Genomic DNA, 19,980 nt, shown 5'->3' on the forward strand with positions numbered 1-19,980 from the left:
GATTATAAATAAATATTTTTTTTTATTTATTACTTAAGTTTTTTTATTTTTATTTGTTATTATGATTTCATCCTGTCATGATCAGGTGTCATCCAGAGTTGAGACATTCCAGGACCTCTCCTTACCGATCCCTAACAGAGACACCATTTACATACTCCACCAGAGTTCTGTTAGTCCCGGACCTACTAAATGCTCTCATCTTTACTCTCCAGATCAGAGCTGGCTTTCTTGGTTATGGGATTGTGTTTGTTATTGGATTTGGGGACCACAAGTTTCATTACATGACTGTCTGTCTGCATTTTTCTCTGCTGATGAGCTCAAGGGTGATAACATGTATAGGTAAATTTTCCTTTTTATGTAATTTAGAAAATTTTATATGATTACAGATATGTTAGAATTTGTAAAAATCAATTCATTTGTTTATTACAACATTGAAAACATTTGTTTCTTTTTATTGATCTATCAATTTGTGTTATTCATATTTATATTTGTGAAGACTTAGCGTAATTATTCATGTTTTTCCCCATTTCCTTTTAAACGTAAATTTTAATATCTGACTTGGTGAAGTCAGAAAAGGGCAAGTAGCTTGGCATGGGATTTATCATATATATATTTAATTAATACATTATAGCTGCCTATAATACTGCTACTAGATCCATCTCTCAGACTTAATCTCCATACCAATAAGAGGGAAGTTGTGGACATTCTGTTATCATTCTTTATTATAGTTATGTTCAGCACAATTCATTATTAAAATTATAATTTCAATTACAGTGAAATTAAAAAATAATGGTTAGTATATTGCTGAAATGAAAAAAATAAACGAAAAAGTTTTACTCTATTACAGGCTGTTAATTATCCAATTCCTTGTGGTCTATCTAATTCTCAAATGTATTGAATTCCCTGAAGTATTTTAGGATCAAGCCTTCTTTGAAAACAACTCATTGTTCTGTCAGTAGAACTGTAAATGTTAATTTATGATCTTTATTTTTCCAACTTAGTTGTTATATTTGAGATGACCATAAGTTTTTTTTTTTATCTTTTGTACCTGAAAATGTTATTTTCAGTTAGTTAAAGTCTAAATAAATCACTTATAGTTTCTCATAGTTGAGCTAGAAACTTTTTTTGCATGTTAGTTCGTTCTACTTTCTACATTCTATGAATTCTTAATGTTTGCTCATCATTGATGTACAATGGTTAAATACTGCTGCCAACTGTTACCTTACCTACCTCATTAGTTAACTCAATTTATATTTCAGCACCTACCATAACAATCACTTAATTGAAAAAAAAAAAAATAGAAAATGCAGATGACATAAATAAGGTTATGTGGGTTAAGTGCACAATTTTCTAGTTAAATCCAAACCCAGAAGTTGTAGGAGTTGCTTTTCAGGAACTTGAATTCTAAACCCTTATCTTTCACAAATCGGCCATGTGAATTCACTATGGTGATGTGATAAGTTGTAAAAATATTAATTTCAACCTGTTCACTGCGTTTCAAATCTTTACTTCTGTCATATGGCATTTGTGTATCAGTGTTTACTCACAACCCGGGTTATTTTTTTGATTTTGGTAAAAAGTGGAACTTTTAGAAAATGTTCTTTACTAATTATTTGTTGTGATCTACATTTCTCCTTGACGGTTTTGTAGTTTTTGAGCTCTAGTTTGCAGTTGCCATGACAAAACATGGGATAAGTGCAGATCTCTGTTGTGGAGCAAGTGGGTGAAGTGTCTATTGAATTCGGCATTTGTCAGTATATTTCTTGTGGGAAAGGTAGGATCACAAAGATCACTATAAGTTTTCCAATTTTTTTTGTTGTAACAACTTTTTGATGGGTACATTAATTTTTTATTAAAAAGTAAACTTTTTTTGACAACTATTTTTGGACTTATGTAAATCAGTAATGTAATGAATCATAAAAAAAAAAAAATGCTGAAAACTTACTTGTGAATGAAATTCTCACATACAATCAACTGTGTTTCACTGTAAAAATGGACAGTATAGGGTGCAAGTGGCACTGGGTTAATCATACTATCATGGTTTGTCTGGTCAACTGTGAACAATCATAGAAATAAAATTTATTTTTTCTATTTTAAAATTTTAAATCCCATTTTCATGTTTTTACTGAAAATTGTAAAATACTAATCTCACACAATTTTTAACTTTTTGTGATGATTACATTAGTCAAATAATTCTATTTTCCAATTTCTCCTCAACTGGTACGTACCGCTTCAATTATCAGTCTTCCAGATACATACTCCTTAAAGCAGTGGGAAGTGCATTCTAGGTACTAGTAAATTTAATTATCAATCTCATAAAATATGATTATGAACCAAACGTGGGCCAGAATTCAATATTTAAAACACGATCATCTTAGAAACATATTTAAAAAAAGTGAAAAAGTCTAGCTTCGAAAATAGTGATTTTAGTCAATAAAAGTCAAACTTTGTAAATATTAGTGTAAACTTACTCCATATTACCTTACTTGCTCACAATTTTTATTTATTAAAATTTGGTGTTTATTTCTTCACGCCACATTTTTTTTTTAAAGAATAATTTTTTTTTTATTCGTTGGAGAAAGTTCTGAAGTAATCACATGACAGATACCTACTCTAACAGTGTCTTCCAATTTTAATTTCACTTCTACCTTTTGATTTTTCAGGAAACGTTTAACTGCACTACCTTGTTGAGTAGGATCGGGAGGCTGTTGTCTTTTGCTCTTGTCTTTGCCAATTTATCTGCCAGTTCATTCTTAAGCATGCCAGTTTGTGCTTTTACCTGCATTTGAAGGATATTTTTATACCTTGGCTGTGTCAAAACATCAATGCACACCTCATTTATTCATCAAGGTTTTTATAGAAGTGTATGTTTTTTAATTTATTTAGTGTGTTTTGTCTGCCTATATGAGTTATAATAAATAATATCATTTGGAAAAGGGCAAACAGGTTTGATATATTACTTAAAGCATAAGAACCTACCCTAAATTATTAGCAAATCTAATAAAGGCTGTTTACTGTACTATCACCTGTAAAATTATTGACTGTGAAATCCTAATCAGTTTCTATTAGGTTAATCATTTGTAAGGGTCCTTAGGATCACCATTTTCAGACTTAATTTTGACAAATATCATGGAATCTGCTACTTTTAACCAGAAAGTGCATACAAATTACTTACAATTATATTTAATAAGCTTTATTTGAGCTGTAATGGATGTCTGTATATCTAATATTTGCTGACAAGATGACACATTTTTTGAGGAATGTAGGATAATGTAAACATTTTTTTTTTAAGCTTTTCTGGAGTGTATAAAATACTGTGTATTAATCAAAGTTCATTAGCTGAATTGACATTCTACTGTTAATAATTAAATCATAAAAATTAAAACAATTATAGTTATTAATTAAGTCATAAAGTTTATATAATATATAGTCAGTAAAATGACTGTGTTAGAGTAGTAAACATATTAATAAAATAAAATAGATTACATTAGTATCTATTCTAAGTTAAGATCGTCCCAGTGCTTGAGAAAACTCCCCTTGTAACAATGAAGTTTTCTAGTTGTTTTTTTTTTCAATCTAGGCTTTATAACTATAATTGGTCCATTCTTTTTTTTTCCAAGGTGATGCATTCAAAGTTCAAATACAGTATTAATCAGAAAAGTATAATAATTTTTTTTTTTCAAAAATAACATGATTATGGATTATGGGAAGGTGAGGATACCTTATATAGAAATAAGGGTAGTTCTCAAGTTCTGGGATGCTGTTATCTTTGAATTAATAGAAAACCTAAGAAATTGGAAAATGAACTTTGATCTGATTTCGAATTAATTTTTAGAAATAAGGTGAAAGATTTTGAAAGTGACCTGTCTGGTACTAAAAAACGACAAAAGTAGCAAAATTGTTCACCTCCAGTCTGTATACTTTGTGTTTTATTTGTGTTATATAGATTTAATATTAATATAATCTGTTGTATTTTGTTTCATAAATACCATAGTTCGTTCTTGAACTCGGTCATCTTACTAACTGCCTGTATATTTTATTAACAATATGACTTAATTACAAACTATGAATGATTTATTTAATTATTTATAATGATTTAATTATTATCAGTGGGATGTCGATTTAGTTTGTGAAATATTATTTCACATTAGGTATTTTTATCACTTCAAAGCAGCCTAAAAATATTTTCTCGCAATTTTCACATTATCGTATAATCTTCTACAATGTGTCATCTAGAGAAAAGTGTTATATCTTAGAAACTATTGGACATACAGACATTGATTAGTACTCAAAATGAATCTTGTTAAATTCAATTTAATGTAATTTACATTGATATTTTTCACATAAGTAGCAGTTTTAATGATATTTACCAAAATAGTCACAAAATGATGATTTCTTGTTTTTGAACAAAAAGTACTGGTTTTTGAAAAATTGTATCTGGGTACTATCTACTTTACAAGGGCTCAAATTTTCACAAATTTACTCTTCTTTAAAAAAAAATTATGTATGTTTTTTGTGTGGATATTTTCCTGGATATTAGTGATTGTTTCAATTCGGTATGATGAGGAGTATAATGTTGTATCTTCGCTCACAGAGGACTATGTTAACATTTTTGAATTTTGTACTGTATGTAACTTGACCAAATCACTTCGAGAGATCGGCAATGGAATGGTACATGGGAAAGGTTATATCATTGACTGAATCGATGATGAATCTATTGAACAAAAATGATTGGATGAGTAAGAGATATATATCTTGCAATACTCAGTTTCATTAATTTGAAAATAAGTAAGTTAGGGTTGTCAGTGTTGTGTGCTTTTGCAGTGTCTATAAGGATCATGCTAGTATGTTTTTTGTGATTAAAAGTTTTGGTTATATTATCTACAACACAGACTAATTCCCTGGTGGTTGATTGATAATGTCGGCATCCGAAATGTTCATTTATTAATTATTGTTGGCTGTCATTTGTTGATTGGGGCAATACTTTAAAAAAAGTTTAAAATAGTTCTGGATTTTCTTTTTAGGAAGTTTGATTATATTAATTTTTATAAATTGTTAAACAATTTTCAACCATGATATATGGATGACATGATTTCAATAGTGAAATTGAAAATATGACAAGTATGGGGATTGTAAAGGTGCATGAATATGGGACAAATTGTCCCGAAAAGTTGTACAACAATAAAGAAAAATATAGAATAGATTATATTCATCTTTGGTAGTTTTTAACTTCAAAAATTTATAAAAATTGAGTTTAAAATAGTTTTTAAAAGATTAAGAAGGCTACTTGGTAATTCTTGCTCTTTATGCAGTTGGACTAATAGTATAAGTTTAGCAGTTTTCTATTTGACAGGGATGTATTTAAGTGTCATACAGCTATTGAAAATTTTTGTAATGTGTATAATTTTTTTGGAAAGATTTTTTTTATTTATATTGCAGGTATACTATGTGGGCCGGGTTCCTTAGTGATATTGAGGTACTTTATAAGTGTTGTCATTTTCTGTGGTGAAGTGAGTTTAAAATTAGTGGTATTTGGTACTAGTGGCATATAGTTGTTATTAAGTTTAGTTATTTTATTTAGATGCCATAAGATTTGTTTCTCTGTGTTTGATTGATTTTAAAACCAGGGATACATAAGCCAACGTCACAATCCAGACAGTAGTATGTTGTTTCCTTCCTCACTTTTTCATTCACAAAAACGATTTTTTGAACTGATAAAGCACTAAACTCTGGTGCGAAGGATTGTGTGATCCGTTTCAAAGTCGATAGTGTACTGAATCCAAAATTAAACCACATCTTCAGTTAAAGTAATCTTAGAAAACAGAGGAAGCAAAAAATCTAGCCATAGTCTTAGATTTCTATGGAAGACTAAATAGTTTGAATGCCTTAACCATGCCTATCCCTGGTACGAGATTACTTGAATGGTACTTGGTGCTCTGCCTGTGACTGTCACGGGATAAACTGTCAATGGGTTAGTATCCTTAGTTACTCCATCTAGGAGAGGAAGGCAGGTTATCTTTCAGGTTTTCAATCTATTCTAGCCATCAGGCTGGTTGTGAATATCATTTGTTCCATATGTTTACCAATAATTAAAAGTCGGGAATTATTTTACTATTTTAATTATGCATTATTATGCATTAGGGCTTATGCATGCCCAAAGTTTTGATTCTTTAAAACGAAAATTTGCAAACCATGCAAAATGAAACAAAAACTATTAATTACTAGTTCAATTATAAATATACATATTAATGATATGTAATTTATCATCTTTAATTCATTTATTAAACTTAAATAAGAACAGAACGTTTTAAATGTTTTGGAAGAAAATTTTGTCAAATAAAAAACTGAATATTGTGTATCCTAAACACAAACTGCATCTGTTAACAAAGTAGCTAGTAACTTTAATTCGAATATTTTTTTCAGTTTGGGTAATTGTTTCGTCTTTTTACATATATTTACTAAATTATGGCACAGTATGGGCTCATTTATTTATTTATTTTTTTACTTTCTTATTAATCAATCCCTCCATTTGAGACTATCTTAAAATAGGTTTTCATGGTTATATGGAAATATGTACAATAAATTATACAAAATTAGTATATGAATAAAATTGTGATGAAATTTATTCCAATATGGGTATTTTATTTGTTTAAAATTAAAGTAATTGTTTTTGTTTTGATTTTTGACATTGCATTGAGACCTTAGTTTAAGAAGTTAGATAACATTTTTTCATTACTAAACCTTTATAATCATTCAGATTCATTCTCGAGTCCAGATTGTATGTTTTATTTATGGTTCCAGTTTAGTACTAACTTTAATGAAATAAATTGATGAAAATGCCTGGAAGTTTACAGTTCACAGCCTTACCATCGTTGAATTATGCTTGAATTTGTTCAATTCTATATCACTGGATACCCTGTTAAGATTCTTGTCATGATTATTGCCATTAAAGTGATTAAAAGGATAGGTCAAGCTCCAGGTGAATGTGTTTGAGTGATGTAATTAAAAAGTGTACTGATTTTAGTTTACACTTTGCTGAGCTGATCTGTTTTCTTTTAATCTATTTTTTTTATTGAATGTGTTACTTGATTCACATAAGCTTAGATTTACCTGAGGTGATAATTCAATTTCCTAGCTTTTAAGTTCTTGGATTAGTTGTACTTTTTACATAATACCAGGTTTTTTTAAAAAGTAAGGTAGAATAGGGTTCTATACAGGTCACTGTAAATTGAATTAACATATGTTTAATTTCAAGCTTACAGTCACCCTTTTTCAAATTCTGCAATGCTGAGGATGAGATGGTATACCACATAATATGCTGGTGTGACCGATTTGCGGGTTTGAGGTTTGCACTGTTTGGGGCGGATCAGGTGGTGGATTCCAAGCAGTGTGAGCTGATCAATCCCTCAAGTTTACTTAGATTATTAGAATCTTCAAACCTTAAGCTTTAACTTTTTGAGCTCTAAGGTGTTTATATGTGTTTCCTCTAAGTCTTCAGTGTGGACTAACGGGGCATATATGTGTTTGTCAATTTTTTCGATTAATAGGCAGTCACTTTTGTGTAAAATTAATACTGGAGCACTTGTTAGTAATTTGCCTTCCTAAGGTAGCAGCCGGGCACTATAAGGTTCATAAAAATCTCCGGGAATTTCCGAAACAGAAATCCCATTTTACATCATTCTCTTTATTTTTTATTTGGTAAGGAAGACGATATAATGGTATAAATAATTGTTTTTCCACTTGTTAGGTTTATTCATATATAATGCATATATTTTACATCAAAATTTTATTGGTATCAAACAAAAATTGAGTGAATTTCATTTAGAACTAATGATAGACATTTTTTGAAAATATCCGTAAAGTAGACACATGGCAGGAGGAGGAAAAAGAAAATCTGAGGATTTACCATTTCAACTAATTGAAAGGTATTTTCTGTTGAAATGTGAGAATCGTGCAGGCATAAAACAGTTGGCAAGAAGAAAGTGTTTTGTTTGCGTAAAAAGAAAGTGTAGGAACGATACGCGACAAGGAATGCAAAAAAAGTGATGTGCATCGATTATTGTTTTGAAATTTTCACATACCATTAAATTATTAATTTCTGTTATATATACCAAATTCAGTTTTTTATTTTATTTTTTATTTATTATAAACTTAAATTATTTTGAATTTATTAATCGAAATTATTTATTATAAACATTAAAATTTTAACTCTCTTTAATTATTTAACCATCTGCAAATGAATTACCATAATTAATTACTGTTAGCGCCTTGAGTAGTTACTACAGTCTAGCTAAAAAGTATTTTGGTCCCAGCCATGGTCAACATTACTCCAGCTCCGTCCCTACGGACCGTTTCGTTGAATTTGGCATTAAAATGGAGACTTAAATATCAATTCTGAATTAATTTGAAAAGGCTTTTGCAATGGCCTAGTACTGGGTGTCAGAAATAAATTATGTGTACTCCTATATTTTATAAGAAATTCTTGGGGATTATGTATGGTGTTATAAAGTAATTAAAATCCATAGAGTTAAAAAGTATATCTTTAAAAATTTGAACTATAGAGTTTTTGAACAAAATATTTCTTAATGTGATATTCTTTTCTTTACAGCTGTGAAAAGTGTCAGAAATTGAGGAACGGTGTCAAATATTCCCGGTTGATGTCTTGTCCTGAAATACTCTGCATTCATTTGAAAAGGTTTCGCCATGAACCAGCTCTTCCTTCCAAAATATCATCACATGTTAGTTTCCCATTGACTGGCTTAGATTTGGCACCTTTTATGGGGAAAGGTATACTACCTTTATTAATACTTATGATAGTATCTTTTTAATGTATATTAATGCACTAATCAGGGTTCCAAACTGGAACTGCACTCAGTTCTCAACCTAAATGAACAAATCAACAAACAAATTAAAATAAATCCACCTCACTGGGTGAGGGAGCAAGTTCACCAAGTGAGCCTATCAGCCCTTTTTCCTAACCCTAGCTTAACCAATGAAAATCCATTAATCCTTTGTCACAATTCTTTCGGTTTTCACAATGAATCTATTAGCTTACTAATATAATATAACTTCTAGTTACAATCTACTGTCTATTAAAGCACATTATTGTGTCTCTTTATCAATATATTTATTTCATCCATCATCTCTCTGGTTTGTCATTAGTTAAAATTTTGAGAATTTCAGTTTAATTAAAGTTCAGTATTAAAATACTTACTAATATACTAATATGTTTATTCTAAGCTCTAGATAAATATAAATAGTTATAAAAAAAATTATCAAATTTCAGATTAAGTTTTACATTCAAGTTACTAATCTACTTTAAGGTACTAATCTAATGTTAATAAACCGGTGGTTTAGTGGTAAATTTTCCAGTGTGGGAAGGCTAACCATCTTCTGAGAATTAAATAACATCGGGCATTCCAGGATGCCCCTACCACTTTACAAGGTAGTTTCCGAAGTGCTCCAAACACGGGTCGCCTATTAATATATAGGATTTTTGGAAAAAGCAGAGTGGAAACATTATTCCCACACATTCCCGCCCCACTGCACCGCTGTTATTAATATTTATTTAGTTAATATAAAACTTGGAGAAAAATATTTATTGCTTTACAATAATTATATACTGATATATCTTGTTATTAGCCTATCAGTACGGAACATTGGTTAATGTTGAAACATATTTTCCTTTGCACTGGTATTATTTATATCTAATATACAAATTTGTTATATTTTGGTGTGTGTATGAAATGATGATTGGTATTAGTATAAACAGTATTTATTAATTGAATTACAATGTTTACTACTAAATTACACTACCAAATATAGACAAATATTAAAAACTTTTTTTAGCCAAAAAGCAAGCACAGAATACGATCATATGGTCGAGAAGTTTCAAAATAGGTTCATAACATTTACAATGTTGTCATCACAATATCTTTATTTTTTATTCATTATATAACATCCTATTAAGTTAATTTTTTCTCTTTTATTCTAATAGAAAACTGTCCCAGATTAAACATTTTTTGTGTATTATTACTATTTTTTTTTTTAGACTGTAGAAATGGAGTGACCAAGTATGATTTAGTATCTGTTATATGCCATCATGGACATGGTGGCTCTAGTGGTCACTACACATGTTTAGCTAAGAACAGGACAACTGGTGAATGGTATGAGTATGATGATCATTGCGTTACTCCCATCAGTAATGTTGCATCGGCAAGAGCTTATGTGTTGTTTTACAGGTATTCCATATTTCTGTAATATCTTTACAAATGCATAGTTCTACTTTCAGAACAAATTTTAATTTTTTTTTTGTAAAAATAAAATTTCAATATTTCTTTTTATGTTAATTGATCATAAATATAATTTTTTTGATATTTTACTGGGTAAAAAATGATGCATATGTTGATTATCTACATGTTCCATCCAGATTTTGATACCTATTTTCATATTTGTAATTATAGAAAGGCATGACTGCTTCTTTAGCTTCTATCTCATTATAATATACGAAAATGACTTTAATTATTTTACTGTATAAAAACTGAATATATTTAATAGCATACCAATATTCATTAAATCACTCTGCTAATAATTTAAATTTGATATGGTAGTTATGGTGTATTCGTTTAAAGAAAAGTATATTTTCTGTAGGTAATCAAGAAAGATAAATAAATGTTTAAACATTTAATCAAAATTTGCATATCAGTTTAAAAATATTTTGTTACTTAAAAAGATTTTAATTGTAAATCTATATTTTTATTTTGTTCTCAATGGATTTAATTCCATTCTTTATAGAAATTTTATGTTCATCAAGTTCTTCACATGTAAATTGCTTAATTTGTATGCTTTTTATTCAGTGATATTTTATTGTTATTTAGAAAAGATAACTCCAAAATCATTAGAGCACGGAAACGAGCAGCTAAACTCGAGGAAATGTCATCTTCAGAAACAGAAAGGTAAGTCAGCATAGAAGTATGGTCCATATTACTGTTGTTATTCTTCAGGAACTATGTTTTGTTTTATTGATTTGGAATTTTAGTATATCTTTCTAATCACATCTTAAAGCATGTTTTCTTTTTCTTTTGTATTATGCTTTGGTCAGTAATTATTGTTATTGTTCATGGTGATATGATTTTAGTGAATATCGTGTGATTAGATTTTAATGTTGGTTGAAATTAAATCAAATATTATGAACATTGACTCTCACATCTGAATCAATTAATTATTTCCTGTAATTTTTGCTTGATTTCTAATTTTAGGTATTATGTAGCAAAAGACTGGCTGGTCAAATTCAACAGTTTTTCAGAACCTGGTCCAGTTGACAATAGGCTATTACTTTGTCAGCATGATTGTCTTTTTCCTGGAACTGAAACTGTTATTGTCTCAGCAACTGTTTGGAAGTACCTCATAACCAGGTTGGTGAATTTCCATGAACAATCTTATCTAAATAATTTATAGGATCTTTTCTAACTCTTGTTCTACACACATAACATTGAATGGCTATAGAGTATTTTTGAAACTGTATCAAGCATGCATGATTTATTTACTGGATATTGATTTATTTTATGTTACTCTTATTTTTATTTTACATTTAATACCTTTTTAAAATCTATTTTTATGATTCTTATATTTGTCATATCTTGCTCTTGTAGCCATGTAGCCATGTAGAAGCTTTACAAAGCGGGCCAAAACTTTAGCATTCACTAAGTAGTTTAAAACTATTTTGTGTTTCAATTTTTACTGCCATGTAGGCCATGTTCTTGTTCAATAAATATGCTGTACATGATAAGTATGGGAGACATAAGAGCGCCCTGAAAACCTTAAAATAAATCTTACGAAGAAATTCATGAGTCTCTTCAGTTTCAACTCTATACCAGGAGATAGCCCTTCGTGGAACAAGCAGCCATAGTCAAAGTGGGGGAAAACGAAAGAGGATACTAGGAGCTGACAGGTATTCTGAGGGATGAAATCAAGGAATCTTAGGAATTGTTTAAGTACAGTTATAGATTTCCCTGTGATCTGTGAAATACAATTATTCTAGGAGAGGTGTTTGTTGAAGATGACTGCAAGGTTTTTTATTGTGGAGTAGGAGTGAATCAGTTGGTTGTTAAGGAATTGTAAGGGAGGGAATAAAGGAGGACTGTTAAGAACTGGAACCAGTTATAACTTCAACCCAAAATGGCCTTAGTTTTTCGAGCATTTAATCAGTATTAGTAACTGCTTCCTGTATAAGAAAATACACTCGGTAACTTGAAATCACCACATGGTGTATTCAAACAAATTGATCATGTACATATTTTAGAACACCACGTGTGTTCAATCATAGCATAAACGTTAGAACTGCTAGAGGAGCCAACTGTGAGTCAGACCATTTCCTGGTAAAGATCGAATATTGAGAGTGCGTAGAAAATTAAAACACAAGAAATTTCATAGGAGGGAAATCGGAATTTTCTTGGGAAGACCCAGAAAAAGCAAGTGATTTCAAAGAGTTAGGAAATGAAAAGATGATCAAAGAACTAAGGAATGAAGAGTTAGGCCTAGTACTAGTACTAACTTTCTATAGTATAGAAAATAATGAGGCTAAAATTAATAAAGCTATAGATGAAATGGCAAAATTATAGGTGAAAAAGGTGGGGAGATGAGTGATTTGATGACTGTTGAGAAGTGTTATAAGCAAGGAATGGAAAAAGATTAATCATGCTACTGCCCACTACTAGGCAGAGCATTGCGAACTATTGTATGAGTTGCCGTAGTACAAAAAAAGTTATTAGAGCTAAAAAAACAAATTTCCCAAATAAACAGGTAGAAGATATTGAAGAATTAAGTGGCGGTAATGAAACCAAAAAAATTCTATGAAACAGTTAAACATACAAACAGAGGTTTCCAACCTAAAATTTATAAATTAACAGAACATTTTAAAGATTTGTATAGTACAACAGCGCTAGAAATAGATACGAACTCAACCACATTAAACAATGAAAATATATCAAGCTGCCAGGTATGGACAATTTTTGAGAATTGATTTCGAAAATGAAAAACAATAAAGCACCTGGCGAAGACTTCCTCATAGCTGAATTTTTCAATAACTGTGGGGATATTGTACAAGAACAACTATGCTCGCTGATCCTAGACATATAAGAAAAAGAAAGAATACCCCGAACATAGAGGACTAGCCTAATATGCACCATTTATAAGAAAGGTGATAAAATCCCATGCAACAATTACCATGAAATTTCACTTCATACAGTGGCCTATAAAATAATTTCACATATCGTATTGAAAAAGCTGTGCAGAAAACATTAGTGATTATCAATGCATATTTCAACATGGTACAGGCACAACTTTCCAGATTTTTTTTATGAGGCAACTATTCAAAAAGTACTGAGAGTAGAAAATTGATTTACATGTTCTCTTCATAGATTACCATCAAGCTTTTGATAGTGTCAACAGTGCAAAAATGAGCGATGTTCTATTAGAATTCAATGTTCCTCATAAAATTTTACGACTTGTAATATGATGTTGAACAATAGTGATGGTAAAGTTATCGTAAGTGGTAAGATGGGCCATGACTTTCCTATCTCGACTGACATAAGGCAAGGTGATGCCGCCCTTTCTGCAACTCTCTTCAATCCAGCCCTTCATAGTGTGATAAACAAGCTTGATATCTGAGGTAATATCTTACATTCATGTGCCCAGTTATGTGTATATGCAGATGATATTTGCCTTATTTCTCAAAATAACTCATCGCAATAAGAGTCTTTCCGTAAGCTAAGTAGTGAAAATAAAAAATGGGCCTCTGTATTAATGAAAACTATACTAAATATGTGAATATTAAGTAGGGCCATAGCAGTGCTTTATTAGACATAGAAGGTTCGTTCATTCTATTTTGTTTAACGGCATAAAACTTCCTTGGTCATCAACGCCATTCAATTCTTATTAGTTTCTGGTAATATTTAATTAACTATTTTATTTCACACACATATACTGACACATACACTCACAAACACACGTGCGCCCACACACACACAAGTTCATGGAAGGTTAAATGGCCTCTCAGGGGCTCAATATGGATTTCATAAAGTGATCCATGGTAGATGTTATAGGATTAATAGTCGAAATGGCCTGTAAAGCAATTGCAGGAGCAAGTTAGAGTACAGGTGCTAAGTATTATGCAGTAATCATCACTCTAAATGTCAAAAATGCTTTTAACACTGCAAGATGGACCTGTATATTAGATGCGGATGGACTAGGGTGTGGCAGTCTATCTCTTGAGAGTTTTTACAGACTACTTTAGAGATAGAGTTCTGTTTTATCTTTCAGACATTGGCCAAAGGAGATACAAGATGACGGTGGTGTCCCACAGGGCTCCGTACTAGGGCCTCTTCTGTGGAACATCATACAATTTTCAAGTCGACATTGCCGAAGGGAGCCACAGCTGTGGAATTGGCAGATGATATTACAGTGGTAGTGGAGGCGAAATACTTAAAAGAAGTTACCCTCATCGCTGACCAGGCTATTGCTATGGGTCAAGTTTAGCTGTCTTCGGAAGGCCTACAGCTTGCAGATCACAAAACTGAGGTTCTGCTAGTCATTAGCAGGAAGCAAACAGAGTTCATCACTGTCACGGTGGGTGGGCATGAAATTCATTCTCAGTCTTGCTTAAAATACCTAGGAGTCATGATTGATGCTTGCCTCCGGTTTAATGTTCTCACAGAATATATCAGCGCCAAATCTGCTAAAGTAGCACCCTTATTGTCACGCCTTATGCCAAACATTGGAGGTCCCAGAGAAAGTAGAAGAAGGCTTTTTGCTACTGTTGTCCCCTCTATTATGTTAAGGCTTAAATCCTTCAATTTTGAAATATAGAAATGTTTTTTGCTGGGTCTGTCAGAACTTTTTAACAAATAGAAATGCAAGTATTAAGAAATGTGTTTTATCTGCTAACCTGTAGTTTTTGCAGTGCGTTAGCCACATATGTCACATTAAAAAGCAATTCTGGCTGGTGAAACTGTAGGTAGACCTTCAACTTTTTCCTGTAGTATTGTTTGTTCAAATGTGAGAAGCATTTGAGTCAATTTACATTGGACACCCTGTTTATTAATATATGCTTACTTCCAATGAGATGTCAACTGATGTCTAGGCCTTGTTTACTGTTATGTGCATATTCTTTATTCTTTGTAAGGCTGATAATGTTAATTTTAGTTTCTTTAGATGTTAGATTGAAACTAATTCAATTAACTATTTAGATTAGTTTTCTGTTTTATTATTTATTTATTTTTTATGAACCACAGGTTTGGTGGAGGCCCAGACTGTCCAACTGATGCTCTTAGCACCTGTGATGTTTGTTCTGAACTCTCAGGGGGGGAGTCTGATCTTCTCCGAGTTCAACTGCATGAATTTCACAGGCTTCAAGTAAGGATTAATTTTTTGTAATATGAGAATATATAGTATGTCTAAGTATGTGAATATTTATAACCTTCCCTAGTTTTGATGACTTGCTTCTCCAGAGTGTGAATTCTGTATTATTCTGGACTTCTGCTCTGATTTGTTTTACAGTCTGATGGCTTTATTTCCTTTATCTCCCTTATTCTAATCACATATAAAAATAAACCTAACTTGTTAGGTGTTGCTAGCAGTTCCAGGCATTGATGTAAATAAAAGTACACACTGTATGATGTCCTGTAATAACTGTTTTGATGATATAGAATTCATCCTGAATCCTGCCGGGCACTAGTGCTTGACTTTGTCTATTAAAGAAATGTTATTGCTGTTTAAATCAAGTTGATGTTTTTTCCGGCATTTGGATGAAAATTCATTTTTTTATGTTAAAAGTGATTCTTTATTTTAGGTAAATCTGTTAGATTTTCAATTACATTATTGGTTTGTACAACATTACAATGTAATGTTCTGATTCAAAATATGGTACGTATGTAAACTACAGAACACATCATATCTGGTTTAAAGTAAACTTACTTTTTTGATTGTAAAAAGATTGTCTGGGTAGTGGTCAATAAAGGTACAAAACAATAAAGATTAATTACAGTAAAAAAGAAAATCCAGAATAGTAAAGATTAACTATTTATTGTTAAACTACATTTTGCCCCACTTTGCAGGGCTTGATAAGGGCTAAATGGGGACAAGATAGAAATAATGTAAATATGATAAAACAATAGAAAATAAATATGAAGAGTATTAAAAGTGATATGTATAAAGAGGAATGTAGTCAACTAAAAAAAAAAACACCTAAATATGAATGAATAGAATACTACATATATTTGCATTAATTACCAGTTTAGATTCTGCAACAATCAAAACAAAATCACAATGATGAAGTATTTACATTTGAATTGTAAAGGTATTAAAATATGAAAGTTATATATGGATTGATCGAAAAAATAATTTACAATTATAAAGATGTTTAAAAATTTGTTTATATGAATGGAAACCACTGCCTTAGGAAATGGAATTTCACAGTTTATAACTCAATATGTATAATAACTTGAATTTTTACTCTGTTCATAGACTTATGGACTCCACGAAAAACATCCAATCTCCATTTACTGGTTATCAAGCTGGGAAAATTATGTGAGGGGAAGGACAACCGTTCCTCCTGGGCCAGTTTCTACTGCTGGTTAGTGTTTTTGCTATGAATTTTTTTTTTATGGTTTTATTTAATTACTGATCTAGGTAATTGAGATATTGAGAGCCAGAGTAGACTAAATCACATTGTAGAAATTGAGAATAAAACATAACAGAAATGTTAGGACTCATCTTTAAAGCTTGTCTAAAGCAGTTTTTTTTTCTAATCTTCTGCATTAAGGGATTTTTCTAAATGTGGTTGGTTCACTCTGGTTCTCAACACCTCAATTAAGATATATAGTTTTATTTAACCTAAACTTTTTGCAGGTAAAACTTGCGATGTGAGTTTGGGAAGGTGGGAACTTTTAACTTCACTGTATGGGGTGTTGCAGCAATCAACAGAATCTTCAGATTCTGATTCCAGGTGACGTTATTTTACCATATTAAATACTTTGAATGTATTTATTGGTCTGTCAATTTTAATCTTTCAGGTCGTCCCATTGGAAGTAAGCATTTGAAAGGAAGAAATTGTTTTAATATGTTCATTTAATGTCAGATGATAATACCATAAGTTTTAGTTTGAAGGTCAGGGCAAATGTACTTGATTTTAAATGGTGCATCTTGCTAAAAACTTTGTTCTATAATTAATTAAAGAACAATAGCTTATACATCAATTGAATGCCTAAAATTATAGATTCGATCCAGGAGTATGTTTGGAATTGATGATGGAAAAAAAACCAGTTTTTACCAACATTCCCAATAAGTTTGATATAGTGACTTTAAAACAGGTGTTCTAATTAAAAAATGTTTTGAAGAAAATTTTTAGAGCATCAAATTTATTATAATTAACGAGCATGTTACATTTCAAACTTAAATATTCAGCAACTTCTGGTGGACATGTTCACTCACTCATTCACATTTTTACCCTCACCCACTTATCTGTAAAAATTGTATCCTACTTCCGTCAGAAGTATTAACTTGAAAATTGGGAGGGAAACTTATAGCTATTAGTCTTTAACCAAAAGGAAAATTCATTTTAAAATTATTGTACTTCTTGGCAAAGTTGGTTAATTGTTGTTTTTACACTATAGATTATGATCGTATTCCTGCACTGAATTTATAATTTTAAGCATTCATTTGATACATAATTTAATGTTCTTTAATTAATTATTCCATAAAGTTTTTTGTAGTGGTATCATTTAAAAGTTTAAGAACAGAATCTTTAAAAAGTCCAAAAATTTGGAAGTTTCACTTACTGTCCTAGCCTTCTGCTTGGAACCTGGCAAATTTAAAATATTATTATCTAACATCAAATGAATATGTTATTAGCATTTCTAGCTTTCCATCACTTACTTCTTACCTCAGTTCCAGGCTAACTGGCCTATTAGAAATAAGTCTTATAGAATTGTCAGTATAGTCAAGCTTTTTGTATAATTTAATTAATTCATTATCAATACTTAATTGATCATCTATTAATTTGTTGTAATTGATTATATATTTTTAAAGTGTAAATAATCAGAACAAATTTTAAACAAATAAATTGGATATTCTTAGGAAAGTTCAAAAAGCTTATTTTTAAAAATATGTATTTAAATAAAATGAATAATAAATTTAGTCTTGGAAATTCCATTTAAAACTAAATGTTGGATCCGCATGGGTGTCCAACATCTAATGGCCTTGCAGGAGAAATTTCTTTTCCTGCTGCAAGATCTCATTAAGTAACTAATTTTCTCTCTGAAGCTGGGCTCTTGAACTATGTCAGTAGCCTAGGACTGTCATTCCTCGTTTTTTCCTCTGTATCCTCTGGTACAACTCCCTAAACCAGATGGGATATGTTTAGGGGTTAAGGGCATTTATATTGGCCTTCGTGAGGTTAAGTAATGTAATTAAATATGCTAGAGTTATGCTTCGCCATTCAACAGGAGACGAGTAACCTTGCCAAGCACACGTTTCAGTTGTCACTAGGAATTGAGTCAGGTGAAAGAATTATTCCCTTTAAGCATCTTACCCTGCTTCCCCATCCATGTGGATGTTCCTCAAATATCCTAGTGGATAGGTGTTGTATAAGAGTACGAGGCAATGGCCAACTCACTACGCCAAAAGGGGAATCATCAAGTATGCTGAATATGAATATAACAGAAATCCTCAGTATTTCATATATACATATATTAATAGTTTCATAATCTGCTGCAATGTTGAGAAAAACAAATATAATTTAAAATAAATAATAATACTTAGAACTACAAATTTGTCATAAAATTAAATTTTTAACTAGTTCATTATATTAAATTAGTGGTAAATTCATTACTTAATTCTTTTCCTAGTGTATAGTTTTTTTTTTTGTTTTTTTTATTGTTCATTATATATAAAAAATATGTTTGCTTTTGAAGGTCTCTAGATGAGAGGATAGATGACAGTGGAATTTGGTTGCAAAATGTTAAGGAAAAAAGTAAGCTCCACTAGTCATATTAATTAGTTATAATTATATAATTATTTTGTATGATTTATCCATTTATATTTCATTTTTAGGTTCAATATTAGGAAATCTCAGCGTTGATATTCCGAAGCATCCAGAGTAGTTTCAATAGAACTGTTCCGATATTTGTCATGTATTCAAATTTATTCTTATAAAAACAACTTATTCGAAAAAACATGTATTACATATAAAAAACATGTAAACTTGGTTTGAATTTATTTTGTTAAAGAAATCATGAAATTGTATATTTATATGAAAATACAAAACTAATAATTTTTACTTTTGAAAAAAAGTATTTGTTTCATGGTTTGTCTTTTTATTTGTTCTCCTTTCTTATGTATTTTATAGTAAGTTTTAAATTAGATCGAAGGCACTCTTCTTTCTAATTTATGAGAGCACTTCCTGCTATTAATAACTAATAAGTTTGGCTGTTTTCTGATAGGACCGTTTGTCCAATTAGAAAACAACCTTGGTTATATTAAAATATTTGAATTTTTCTATGATGTTTTATTTTTTAATATTTCTATTATGTTTTATTTTTTAATATTTCTATTATGTTTTATTTTTTAATATTTCTATAATGTTTTATTTATTAATATTTTAATTTTTCTATAATGTTTTAATTTTAATTTATTCAATAATATTGTGTAAAATCTTAATTTTTTCAACCCTTTTGGATTTGAACTTTTCACTTGCCTGGTTCATTTCCCGGTAACAGGTTGTAGGTGAGTAAATTTAAAGATATCATCATGTGGAATTCATAAGTCCAAGTAACTTGTTGATTGAATAGAATGTTTTTCCATTGTATTCCATGAAGTTTATTTTGCAATATGAGCATTCGTTGTTGAACTTGAGACATACCATATGCCTAATGATGTGGGCTAGAAATATTCCCAGTGGGAAGGAACAACATATAAAATCAGAAT

General features: G+C 30.4%; 1 protein-coding gene across 2 annotated transcripts in view; it reads left to right on the plus strand.

The window, feature by feature from the left end:
- Usp20-33 (Ubiquitin specific protease 20/33) overlaps positions 1–19,324 on the plus strand; it is a 45,676-nt gene extending 26,352 nt beyond the window's left edge. For both annotated transcript variants that reach the window (XM_067044793.1, XM_067044792.1), the window contains exons 10-19: positions 86–339; positions 8,609–8,787; positions 10,052–10,241; positions 10,878–10,955; positions 11,259–11,414; positions 15,291–15,411; positions 16,522–16,630; positions 16,906–17,002; positions 18,969–19,027; positions 19,108–19,324. In XM_067044793.1, the coding sequence (XP_066900894.1) occupies positions 86–339; positions 8,609–8,787; positions 10,052–10,241; positions 10,878–10,955; positions 11,259–11,414; positions 15,291–15,411; positions 16,522–16,630; positions 16,906–17,002; positions 18,969–19,027; positions 19,108–19,157 (1,293 nt within the window). In that variant the 3' untranslated portion in view covers positions 19,158–19,324. The remainder of the gene's footprint in view (positions 1–85; positions 340–8,608; positions 8,788–10,051; positions 10,242–10,877; positions 10,956–11,258; positions 11,415–15,290; positions 15,412–16,521; positions 16,631–16,905; positions 17,003–18,968; positions 19,028–19,107) is intronic.
- The last annotated feature ends 656 nt before the right edge of the window (positions 19,325–19,980 follow it).

Source organism: Halyomorpha halys, unplaced genomic scaffold (assembly GCF_000696795.3).
Source record: "Halyomorpha halys isolate HHAL.00 unplaced genomic scaffold, Hhal_1.1 Scaffold273.1, whole genome shotgun sequence".
Classification (NCBI taxonomy): domain Eukaryota; kingdom Metazoa; phylum Arthropoda; class Insecta; order Hemiptera; family Pentatomidae; genus Halyomorpha; species Halyomorpha halys.